The following is a 13,292-nucleotide window of genomic DNA, read 5'->3' on the forward strand; positions in this document are numbered from 1 at the left end:
CTTTTTGGAGTCTGAAACGTCGTGGAAAGTATCCCTTATGTACTCCTCCGGTGTTATGGTATTAATTATATTTGTCTCAACATTTATGGGAGTACCTGAGATATAATGTTTGATTCTTTGACCGTTTACCACCTTCGGATTTGTGCCTTCGGCGCTATTTTGATGGCACGGGAATGATAGACCTCCTCGATAATGTAAGGACCTTCCCATTTAGAAAGAAGCTTTCCTGCAAAAAATCTTAAACGAGAGTTGTATAGCAAAACATGATCACCTACATTAAACTCACGCTTTTGTATCCTTTTGTCATGCCATCTTTTAACTTTTTCTTTAAACAACTTGGCATTCTCATAGGCTTGGGTTCTCCATTCATCAAGCGAGCTAATGTCAAATAACCTCTTCTCACCGACAAGTTTGAAATCATAGTTGAGCTCTTTGATTGCCCAATAAGCTTTATGTTCTAGTTCAAGAGGTAAGTGACAAGCCTTTCCATAAACCATTTTATATGGAGACATACCCATAGGTTTTTATAAGCAGTTCTATAAGCCCATAATGCATCATCAAGTTTCTTAGACCAATTCTTTCTAGATCTATTAATAGTCTTTTGCAAAATCAATTTAATCTCTCTATTGCTCAATTCTACTTGACCACTAGACTGAGCATGATATGGAGATGCAATTCTATGGTTGACATCATATTTAGCAAGCAATTTACGGAAAGCACCATGAATAAAATGTGAACCACCATCAGTCATTAAATATCTAGGGACTCCAAACCTCAGGAAAATAACTTCTTTAAGCATCTTAATAGAAGTGTTATGATCAGCACCTACTAGTTGGAATAGCTTCTACCTACTTAGTAACGTAATCAACAACAACTAAAATGTGTGTATACCCATTAGAGGAAGGAAAAGGTCCCATATAATCAAAGCCCCAACCATCAAATAGTTCAATAGAAAGTGAATAATTCATAGGCATTTCCTGACGTCTACTAATATTACCAATTCTCTGACATTCATCACAAGACAAGACAAACTTACGAGCATCATTGAAGAGAGTAGGCCAATAAAAACCAGATTGCAATACCTTGTGTGCAGTTCTATCTCCAACATGGTGTCCTCCGTAAGAATCGAAGTGGTACTTGCGTAGGATATGTTCCTGGTCATGCTCAGGTACACAACGTCTAATAACACCATCTACTCCTTCTTTATAAAGGTGTGGGTCCTCCCAAAAGTACTGTGTTAAATCATAGAAAAACTTTTTCTTTTGATGGTAAGTGAAACTAGGTGGTATAAATTTAGCAACAATGTAATTAGCATAATCGGCATACCATGGAGTATTACGAGAAGCATTTATGACAGCTAATTGCTCATTAGGGAAACTATCATCAGTAGGCAGTGGGTCATCAATAACATTCTCTAACCTAGACAAGTTGTCTGCAACGGGGTTCTCAGCTCCTTTTCTATCAATAATATCAAAATCAAATTCTTGCAGCAAGAGAACCCATCTAATAAGTCTAGGTTTAGCATCTTTCTTTTCCATAAGATATTTAATAGCAGCATGATTAGTGTGAACAGTTACTTTGGAATCAACAATATAAGATCTGAACTTATCACAAGCAAAAACAACTACTAAAAATTCTTTTTCAGTAGTAGCATAATTTCTCTGGGCACTGTCTAGAGTTTTACTAGCATAATGGGTAACATTCAATTTCTTATCAACTCTTTGCCCTAGAACAGCTCCAACAGCATAATCACTAGCATCACACATAATTTCAAAGGGTAAATTCCAATCAGGTGGCTGAACTATAGGAGCAGAGATCAAGGCTTTCTTAAGTATTTCATATGCTTCTACACAATCATCATCAAAAACAAAAGGAACATCTTTTTGCAAGAGATTAGTGAGAGGCCTAGAAATTTTAGAGAAGTCTTTAATAAACCTCTTATAGAAACCAGCATGACCAAGGAAATTTCTTATACCTTTGATATCTTTAGGACACAACATCTTTTCAATAGCGTCTACTTTAGCTTTATCCACTTCAATACCTCTTTTAGACATTTTATGCCCCAAGACAATACCTTCATTAACCATAAAGTGGCACTTCTCCCAATTGAAAACAAGATTAGTTTCTTCACATCTCTGCAAAACTCGATCAAGGTCGCTTAAGCAATCATCAAAAGAAGTTCCGTAAACGGAGAAATCATCCATGAAAACCTCAACAATCTTTTCACAAAAGTCAGAGAATATAGCAGTCATACATCTTTGAAAAGTAGCAGGTGCATTGCATAAACCAAAAGACATACATCTATAAGCAAAAGTACCGAAAGGGTAAGTAAAAGTGGTCTTTTCTTGGTCCTCTTTTGACACAGGTATTTGAGAAAAACCAGAATAACCATCTAGAAAGCAAAAATGTGTATGTCTGGATAGTCTTTCTAGCATTTGATCAATGAAAGGTAAAGGGTAATGATCTTTTCTAGTAGCTTTGTTTAATTTGCAAAAATCAATTACCATTCTATAACTTGTAACAACTCTTTGTGGAATTAATTCATTCTTATCGTTGGGAACAACAGTAGTACCTCCCTTCTTAGGGACACAATGAACGGGACTTACCCATCTACTATCAGCAATAGGATAAATTATACCTGCCTCCAAAAGCTTTAGTATTTCATTTCTTGCCACTTCTTTCATCTTAGGATTTAACCGTCGTTGGTGATCAACAACTGGTTTAGCATCAAGCTCCATATTAATTTTGTGCTCACATAGTGTGGGACTAATGCCCTTAAAATCATCAAGAGTATATCCAATAGCGGCACGGTGCTTCTTCAGAGTTTTAAATAATTTCTTTTCTTCATGCTCTGAAAGGTTAGCACTAATAATAACATGATATATCTTTTTTATCAAGATAAGCATATTTCAAAGTATCAGGTAATTGTTTAAGCTCAAACATGGGATCACCCTTGGGTGGAGGAGGATCCCCAAGGATTTCAACAGGCAAATTGTGTTTCAAAATAGGTCCTTGATTAAACAATATTTCATCTAATTCCTTTCTTTCATTCATAAACATATCATTTTCATGGTCTAGGAAATATTGTTCTAAAGGATCAGTAGGAGGCACGGAAATAGAAGCAAGACCAATAATTTCATCCTTAATAGGCAATTCTTTATCATGGGGTTGTTTACAAAATTTAGAAAAATTAAAATCATGAGACATATCCCCTAAACTGACAATAACAATATCTTTCTCACAGTCTATCTTAGCATTAACTGTAGGGGAACGTAGCATGCAATTTAAAAAATGTTCCTACGCTCACGCAAGATCTATCTAGGAGATGCATAACAACGAGGGGGAGAGAGTGTGTCTACGTATCCTCTTAGACCGTAAGCGGAAGCGTTTGACAACGTGGTTGATTTAGTCGAACTTCTTCAAGCTCCGACCGATCAAGCACCGAACGTACGACACCTCCCAGTTCTGCACACGTTCAGCTCGGTGACGTCCCTCACCTTCTTGATCCAGAAAGGTGTCGAGGTAGTAGATGAGTTCCGTCAGCACGATGGCATGGTGACGCTGATGGTGAAGTGATCCTTGCAGGGCTTCGCCTAAGCACCACGAGAGTATGACCGGGGGTGTAAACTATGGAGGAGGACGTCGCACACGGCTAACAATTGATGTTGTGTTGTGCTAGGGCGCCCCCTCACACATATATAGGTTGGAGGGAGAGGGAAGGCAGCCATGGGGTGCCCCAAGTAGGTTTTGAATCCTACTTGGGGTTTTCCCAAGTGGCGCCCCCTTCCATAAATTGCCGGAGGGGGAAACAAAGGGGGAAGAAGGAAGTAGTACTTCCTACTTTTCCTTTTTCCCTTCACCTCTTTCCTTATCCTCTTTGGTCGGCCCATATGGGGGCGCACCAGCCCCTTGTGGCTGGTCCGTTTCCCCTCTTGGCCCATAAGGCCCATATCTTTTGCCGGGGGTGCCCGGAACCCCTTTCGATGATCCAATATGTACCCGGTACCCTCCGGAACACTTCCAGTGTCCGAATACCATCGTCCTATATATCAATCTTTGCCTCTCGACCATTTAGAGACTCCTTGTCATGTCCGTGATCTCATCCGGGACTCCGAACAACATTTGGTCACCAAATCACATAACTCATATAATACAATATCGTCATTGAATGTTAAGCGTGCGGACCCTATGGGTTCGAGAACTATGTAGACATTACCGAGACACTTCTCCAGTCAATAACTAATAGCGAAATCTGGATGCTCATATTGGCTCCCACAGATTCTACGAAGATCTTTATCGGTCGAACCATTATGACAACATATGTAATTCCCTTTGTCCATCGGTATGTTACTTGCCCGAGATTCGATCGTCAGTATCTTCATACCTAGTTCAATCTCATTACCGGCAAGTCTCTTTACTCATTCCGTAATACATCATATCATGACTAACTCCTTAGTCGTTTCCTTTCAAGCTTATAATGTGTATTACCGAGAGGGCCCAGAGATACCTCTCCGGTACTCGGAGTGACAAATCATAATCTTGATCTATGCCAAGTGAACAGACACCTTCGGAGATACCTGTAGAGCATCTTTATAATCACCCAGTTATGTTGTGACATTTGATAGCACACAATGCATTCCTCCGGGATCCGGGAGTTGCATAATCTCATAGTCGAAGGAATATGTATTTGACATGAAGAAAGTAATATCAATAAAATTGAATGATCATTATGCTAAGCTAACGGATGGGTCTTGTCCATCACATCATTCTCCTAATGATGTGATCCCATTATCAAATGACAACTCATGTCCATGGTTAGAAAACCTTAACCATCTTTGATCAACGAGCTAGTCTAGTAGAGGCTCACTAGGGACACGTTGTTTGTTTATGTATTCACACATGTATTATGGTTTCCAATCAATACAATTCTAGCATGAATAATAAACCTTTATCATGAATAAGGAAATATAAAATAACAACTTTATTATTGCCTCTAGGGCATATTTCCTTCATTAACAATATTCAAGAAGGGTCTACCAAATATAATGGGACAAAATCATCTTGTGGGGAACCAAGAACAAGAAAATCGGTAGGGTATTTAATTTTCCCACACAAGACTTCAACATTTCTAACTATCCCAATTGGTGACATAGTATCTATTGGCAAGCTTAATAGTAACATTAATATCTTCTATCTCAGCCGGTGCAATATCATTCATAATTTCTTGGTATAAGGTATAAGGTATTGCACTCACACTAGCACCCACATCACATAAGTCATGATAACAATGATCTCCTATTTTAACGGAAACAACAAGCATGCCAACAACAGGTCTATGTCTATCTTTAACATTAGGTTTAGCAATCCTAGCAGCTTCATCACAGAAATATATAACATGCCCATCAATGTTATCAACCAAGAGATCTTTAACCATAGAAATACTAGGTTCAACTTTAATTTGCCCAGGGGGTGTTGGTGTTCTAGTATAACTCTTACGAACCATAGTTGAAGTTCTAACATGATCCTTTATGGTTTCTCAATATAAGAAGTGGGAACAATAGGATCAACATTATAAGTAATAGTTTCTTCTTCAACCTTAATAGGTTCTACTACTTTCACTTCAATGGGAGGATGATATTTAAACCACTTATCCTTAGAGAGATCAACATGAGTAGCAAATGATTCACAAAAAAGCTACTATCTCAGAGTCAAGTCCATATTTAGTGCTAAAATCATGAAAGGCATCGGTATCCATAAAAGATTTAACACAATCAAACTTAAGGTTTATACCTGACTCCTTACCTTCGTCGAGTTCCCAATCTTCAGAGTTGCGTTTAATTCTTTCCAATAAATACGATTTGAATTCAATATCATTCTTCATAAAAGAACCAGTACAAGAAGTATCGAGCATGGATCGTTCATTATGAGAAAGTCGAGCATAAAAATTCTGGATAGTAATTTCTCTTGAAAGCTCATGATTGGGGCATGAATATAACATTGACTTAAGACTCCCTAAGCTTGAGCGATACTTTCTCCTCCACGAGGCCAAAAATTATAGATATAATTCTGATCCCAATGAACCAGATGCATAGGATAAAACTTCTGATGAAATTCCAATTTCAATCGGTTGTAGTTCCATGATCCAATATCATCACATAGCATATACCATGTCAATGCCTTTCCCTTCAAAGATAAAAGGGAAGACCTTCTTCTTGACATCATCCTCGGGCAAACCTGCAAGCTTAAATAAACCACAAACTTCATCCACATAGATTAGGTGCATATCAGGATGTAATGTTCCATCTCCCGCATATGGATTAGCTAGTAGTTTCTCTATCATACCCGAAGGAATTTCATAATAAATATTTTCAGTAGGTGCAGTAGGTTGAGGACCAACTCTTTGCTCTTCCGTTCGAGGTGAAGATACCCCGAACAAGCCCCTCAAAGGATTATTTTCCATAGTAACAACTGACAGTAAATTTCAGCACACTATATAAATGTTTCCTTACCAAAGGCGCTTCACTCCCCGGCAACGGCGCCAGAAAAGAGTCTTGATGACGCATAAGTATAGGGTATCTATCGTAGTCCTTTTGATAAGTAAGAGTGCCGAACCCAACGAGGAGCAGAAGGAAATGACAAGTAGTTTTCAGCAAGGTATTCTCTGCAAGCACTGAAATTATCGGTAACGGATAGTTGTGTGATAAGATAATTCGTAACGGGTAACAAGTAACAAAAGTAACTAAGGTGCAGCAAGATGGCCCAATCCTTCTTGTAGCAAAGGACAAGCCTGGGGGAACTCTTATATAAAGCAAAGCGCTCCCGAGGACACATGGGAATTACTGTCAAGCTAGTTTTCATCATGCTCATATGATTTGCGTTCGTTATTTTGATAATTTGATATGTGGGTGGACCGGTGCTTGGGTGCTGCCTTTCCTTGGACAAACCTCCCACTTATGATTAACCCCTCTCACAAGCATCCACAACTACGAAAGAAGAATTAAGATAAATCTAAACATAGCATGAAACATATGGATCCAAATCAGCCCCTTACGAAGCAACGCATAAACTAGGGTTTAAGCTTATGTCACTCTAGCAACCCATCATCTACTTATTACTTCCCAATGCCTTCCCCTAGGCCCAAATCATGGTGAAGTGTCATGTAGTCGACGTTCACATAACATCACTAGAGGAGAGACAACATACATCTCATCAAAATATCAAACGAATACCAAATTCACATAATTACTTATAACAAGACTTCTCTCATATCCTCAGGAACAAGCGTAACTACTCACAAAGCATATTCATGTTCATAATCAAAGCAGTATTAATTATCATTAAGGATCTGAACATATGATCTTCCACCGAATAAACCAACTAGCATCAACTACAAGGAGTAATCAACACTACTAGCAACCCACAGGTACCAATCTGAGGTTTTGAGACAGAGATCGGATACAAGAGATGAACTAGGGTTTGAGAGGAGATGGTGCTGGTGAAGATGTTGATGGAGATTTGACCCCCTCTTGATGAGAGGATCGTTGGTGATGACGATGGCTTCGATTTCCCCCTCCCGGAGGGAAGTTTCCCCGGCAGAACAGCTCCGCCGGAGCCCTAGATTGGTTCTGCCCAGGTTCCGCCTCGAGACGGCGGCGCTTCGTCCCGAAAGCTTCCTTCTGATTTTCCAGGTCAAAACACACCATATAGTAGAAGATGGGCATCGAGGGCGTGCCAGGTGGCCCACAAGGCAGGAGGCGCGCCCAGGGGGTAGGGCGCGCCCCCCACCCTTGTGGATGGCAGGTGGCCCCCCTCTGGTGGTTTTTCATCCAATATTTTTTTATTAAATCCAAAATGACTCTCCGTGAAGTTTCAAGACTTTTGGAGTTGTGCAGAATAGGTCTATAATATTTGCTCCTTTTCCAGTCCAGAATTCCAGTTGCCGGCATTCTCCCTCTTCATGTAAACCTTGTAAAATAAGAGAGAAAAGGCATAAATATTGTGTTAGAATGTGTAATAACATCCCATAATGCAATGAATATCAATATAAAAGCATGATGCAAAATGGACGTATCAATGGCCGAGCAGCAGGCCATCCTGGAGTCCCTCTAGGATGAGGCCTATGTGGAGGCCAACCGGGCGTTCCTCTGCAGCGGCAGGCGAAGACCGACGCGCTCTTCGACGAGCTCGACGTGGAGATAGAGGCGGAGGAGGCCGGAGCGGAGCAGCCGGAGGTACCAGAGGAGGCGGAGCTGCAGCTGTCCCCCATGCTACCGGCGCCGGGCACGGAGATTGTCGACATCTCCGACGACGAGTAGCTAGTTGATCGACGTAGCACGTAGGTTTATTTTAGTTTGCATGTCTTTGTATCGATTTGAGGATCTAGTATGAGATGTCTGTATGCCACAATTGAAATTTGAGGCGTGTCCGGTCACTGTCCGCGGACGCGCTCGCGGATGTTTGAGAGGTCATATTTGTCATGTGGCTGTAGATGCTCTTAGAGGGTCGGATGTGCCAAGTTGACTGTAGATGCTTCTAACATCATAATTTGAACGGGGAGAGGAGAACATTGGCAGCAGAGTTTTTCCTTTTTGAACAGCAGCAACAGAGTTTGAAGGAGGGCAAAAAGGGGTCGGGCCGATCGTTCTCACTATAGCGCGACCGGTCGCGCCCTTTGGTTGCGTCCTATCCTATACTGCTAAAATAATCCCGCGAACACGCGCCGGTTGACTTCTTAGTAGGAACACGCGCCGGGCAGAAGACAGTCTGAACCTGCTACGCCGTCCGATTATCCTATCCAGCAATTTGTCGCCGTCTAATACTTCTTCCGGATGAACTCATGCCCGACTGATCCCGGTGCCCGCACGTCATACACGTTGGCTTGAGGATACTCAAAGATTCCCACGAGCGAGCTGTCAACGAGAGTTAAAAGATTCCCACGTAAATCTCAACTGGCATTCGTAAATCTCAACAGCCACTATATATACACGGCCGCGCGGACCACGAGCCCACAGATCCCGCCCCGCCTCCTCCCCTCGCCTTGGCCGCCACCGCCGGCCGCCGCGCGCTCCGTGCCGGAGATTGTCTGGTCTGCCCCTCCTCCCTCCGGTCAGTGCTCTGCTCTCCCGTAACCCGCCTCTTCTTCTCCGAGTTCCTCGTCCCATCCCGGTCTCCATTCGTTTTTTCCTCGCAACCCGACGGCGACGGGGTCCAACCAACGAGGCCTGCTGGTACTGGACTGTCTTGGATTGGGTTTCTTTTTTTTTCCTGGCAAGAAATCCTAGTGGTTTTGATTGGAGTTGGATGGGTTGTCATTTTCTTTCACGGGTTTCTTGGGGATCGATTCTTTCTTTTCTCCGGCAGCGAGCAATCATAACCCAAATCAATGCGCTATTACTTGCCGATTTGGTTGCTGCGTGCTGTCCGTAGTCCACCCATCATCGTTCGATCGTGTAAGGCACGGGTCGATCTGCGTTGATGCCGTAATGGAGTTTCCAACGAAGCCCACCGCTGAGACAAAGATGGAACGGCACCAGTCCTGGCGGCGCTAAATCGGATTCATGGCGTGAATTGCTCGCTTCTTAGGTCCCGAGGCCCGGATTCCTACTACAACTGACCGGGGAATTGGTGCCCTTGAAGGTTCAAACTCCAGTTTTAGATACCTGCGGATTTAGACACTTCTATAAAGTTAGAGAGCAGAATTAGTTTCTTGTTTTTTTTTTTGGTGAGAAACGAATTAGTTTCTTGTTGTGTGCAAGTGTCTAGCATCTTGCAACGAACTCTGTTGCCGGGCAAAGTTTTGCTTGCGCTGTGCAGGCGTCTGCTTCTTTCTCTGAAACTCTGACGAACGAAATCTTCAGGTGTTGAAACACCAGTTTCATGCATTCTTTAGTCCTCGTCTCTGAACCAGTTGCATACAACTCTTTGCAGTGCTGCCGTCTTTGAATAGGCAGGTGAACTCGGTTATCATGGGCCTCGAGGTAGCAGGTGGCGGGGAAGCTGCAGTTAAGGTATTTTCCTTCGTTCTGCAGGTTCATCTGATGGTTATTGCACTGTTATCAACTTTGATTTGAGGGTTTTGTGCTGACTGCTGCTGCTCGTGTTTGACAGGGGAAGTTCTGGGGTATAGTTGTCTGTTTTTTCTTGGGAAATGGGAGCCTATTTGCCTGGAACAGTATGCTCACCATCGAGGATTACTATGTCTCTCTGTTCCCGGTATGTGTTTGCTTGTGAAACTCAGTTGCTTTTTGATTAAAATATGTACGCAAAAGTGCGTCTCGTTTCGTTTCTTTTGAATGTTGCAGTAGATTGTTTAATTGATGATCTGAACGAAGCCAGTAGTATTCAGTAGCCTGATTCTAGCACTTCTTTTTATATAAGCTAAAAGCGTCCTTCTGGATTCGCTTGGTGTGTTTGGGTAAATTAAGAATTGTTAGTTTTACTCATTTTAATGACGCGGTTTATCATTTCTACCTTGCACTGTCTTAACTTGTTGAACTGAGATGCCAATTTGATCCCTTCGTTTTGCAGAATTTGTTGTGTCAAACATTCAGATTTTATTACGTACAATGACATTTGACCTACGATATCTATCTGCAGAATTACCATCCGACAAGAGTTCTTACACTAGTATACCAGCCTTTTGCCTTTGGACTCACCTGCTTCTTTGCATACTATGAAGCAACGATGAACACGAGGAAGAGAAACCTAGCTGGTTTTGCACTTTTCTTCCTTAGCTCTTTCGCATTAATATTGGTAAGTATATTGGGTATTGCCTTTTGCCTGGAAGGAAAAGAATAACATTGATGTGCCAGTATGGCAGCTCATGTAAATCATTTTTCTTATTGTAGCTGGACGTTGGTACTAAAGGACATGGTGGAATTCCAGCATACATTGGTGTATGCATAATCAGTGCCTTTTTTGGGACATCTGATGCGCTTGTTCAAGGTGGCTTGGTTGGCGACCTTTCTTTGATGTGCCCGGAGTTCATTCAGGTTACTTTTTGGTCTATTATTGTACTTTGTGATGTTTGGTTAACTTTTTCATGTCTCAGACTGAGAATAATTTACCTTTCATGACGTAAATCATCTATTGGAATTGCAGTCCTTCCTGTCAGGCTTGGCTGCATCAGGAGTTATAACATCAGCTTTGAGACTAATTACAAAGGCAGCTTTCGAGAACTCACAAAATGGTCTTCGAAATGGAGCTAGTACGTCGAAATCTCATCAACATATATTATTATTTTTGGATAATGCGAGACATCTCTGCCAACCTATATGAGCACACAGCCCAATCTCATCAACAAATGCAGATTCAGTAAAATTGTGATAAAAATTTAAGAATAGCAGAATGCTATAAATCCACTATGATCATAACAGTCATCAGTGACAACGTAAAGAAATCCATTTCAGAACTTGCTCATATAACTTTCTACTAGAATGTTTAGGTGCTTGTTACAATCTTACTTGCAGATCTCCTAAAATATCGCACCATGCATGTGCATAACCAATTCATGTATGATTTTTTGTGCAGTGCTATTCTTCTCGGTAACATGCATGTTCGAGCTAGCTTGCCTCCTCCTATACGCATTTGTCTTTCCCAAATTACCCATCGTGAAGTACTACCGCCAAAAGGCAGCCTCTGAAGGGAGCAAGACTGTTGGCAGCGACCTTGCTGCTGCAGGAATCAAAACTGATCAAGATAGGCAGGTTTGTCTCTCTGATCATACCAATGCCTACAATGAATCTTCTACGACTTTGCCATGAGAATGAAATGTTGATATACTGATTCACAGGTTGAGGAGGATCCCCAAAAGCACGAACGTTTAAGCACCAAGGAGCTGCTGATGCAGAATATAGACTATGCTTTGGATATCTTCCTGATATATGTCTTGACTCTATCAATCTTCCCTGGATTTTTATCCGAAGATACTGGATCACATGGCCTGGGAACATGGTAATCTTTCTTGCACTTGTACCTGGCACCTACTTCTGCAGAATTTACCTGGGAGTATTGTCCAGTATCTGACATGTCATTGTTCTGATAAAATTCAGGTACGCACTTGTGCTGATCACGATGTACAATGTGTTAGATCTGATTGGTAGGTACATACCACTGATCAAATGCCTGAAGCTGACGAACCGGAAGGGCCTGATGGTCGCCATCTTGGCGCGCTTCCTGTTCATCCCTGCGTTCTACTTCACGGCCAAGTATGGCGACCAAGGGTACATGATCTTCCTCACGTCCTTTCTGGGACTGACCAATGGCTACCTCACCGTGTGCGTCCTCGCTGAAGCGCCAAATGGGTACAAGGCAAGTCTCCTTCCTTGCCGATGCAAACATCGTAATGCAGTGTTCAGAAAGAAAACGTTTGTTCCTTGTCGATGCAAACATCATAGTACAGTAAATGTTTGTCATGAGGATCTGAGCTGTATGTTGAACATTGGTTTTTTGGTTGTGCAGGGGCCGGAGCAGAACGCTCTGGGGAACGTGCTCGTGGTGTGCCTCCTCGGCGGCATATTCTCCGGCGTCGTGCTCGACTGGATGTGGCTGATAGGCAAGGGCTGGTAGTCGAGCACTCTCCGCTGTTTGGTCTGCGCGATTCGTTCGGTGTCGGGTGGGAAGCGCGCTAATGCTGGCGATCTTTCTTGCTCCATAGGTAGATAGGTGGTTGCCGAAACAAGGATGCTGCAGTACAGTGGTGTATTCCGAGTGGTTGTTCATCTTCTTTCTCAAAAGAGATTTTAAATGTTAATCTGTTCATGTTTGTAAATAACTTTGCTGCGACATGCGATGTATCCTTTCTAGCTTCCCTTTTATGTTTAGCCCCTAGGGCTGTCTTCCCCTGCTTACCATATTGGACGGCATATTCATGACTCGTTGAACCAAAACATCAAATTTATCTTAACCACAAGTCTGAAATAAATAGTGGAGTTAGGTCCAATTATAGTGCCACGATAAAGCGAGCTTATGTCATCTTAAAATATTAATGGTTGCTTCTAACCAGTGAGAGATAAAAGAAGAGAAACTAATAATTAAACTCACCAAACCTAAAACAACTCATTATCCAAGGCAATCTATAAAAGAGTTCTTTCTGCCAAAGAACCAACCTTTTTGTTTGACGCACATAAAGGGACCCCCCCCCCCCCTCCCTGAAACTTACTAATTTAGTTGCTAGCAATGGTGTTAAATAACAAATGAATCAATAGTACTGGAATATTATCGTTTCATGTAAGAGAAGGGGGCACACAAAGAAATTGCCACAACAACGCTCAGATGGACAAACAGGCCAGATT

General features: G+C 42.0%; 1 protein-coding gene across 2 annotated transcripts; it reads left to right on the forward strand.

Annotated features, from left to right (window-relative positions):
* The first annotated feature begins 8,843 nt into the window (after window positions 1-8,843).
* On the forward strand, window positions 8,844-12,904 carry LOC123052425 (equilibrative nucleotide transporter 3). 2 transcript variants are annotated; one of them, XM_044475596.1, is made up of 10 exons: window positions 8,844-9,105; window positions 9,928-10,007; window positions 10,108-10,212; window positions 10,597-10,752; window positions 10,848-10,991; window positions 11,101-11,206; window positions 11,530-11,705; window positions 11,792-11,952; window positions 12,051-12,309; window positions 12,460-12,904. In XM_044475596.1, exons 2-10 carry the CDS (start codon window positions 9,966-9,968, stop codon window positions 12,565-12,567), a joined length of 1,257 nt encoding a protein of 418 aa, XP_044331531.1. In that variant the 5' UTR covers window positions 8,844-9,105; window positions 9,928-9,965; the 3' UTR covers window positions 12,568-12,904. The 2 variants fall into 2 exon arrangements, with proteins under 2 accessions (XP_044331531.1, XP_044331532.1); XM_044475597.1 differs by lacking the exon at window positions 8,844-9,105 and adding an exon at window positions 9,361-9,636.
* The last annotated feature ends 388 nt before the right edge of the window (window positions 12,905-13,292 follow it).

This window comes from Triticum aestivum, chromosome 2D (genome assembly GCF_018294505.1).
Source record: "Triticum aestivum cultivar Chinese Spring chromosome 2D, IWGSC CS RefSeq v2.1, whole genome shotgun sequence".
Lineage (NCBI taxonomy): Eukaryota > Viridiplantae > Streptophyta > Magnoliopsida > Poales > Poaceae > Triticum > Triticum aestivum.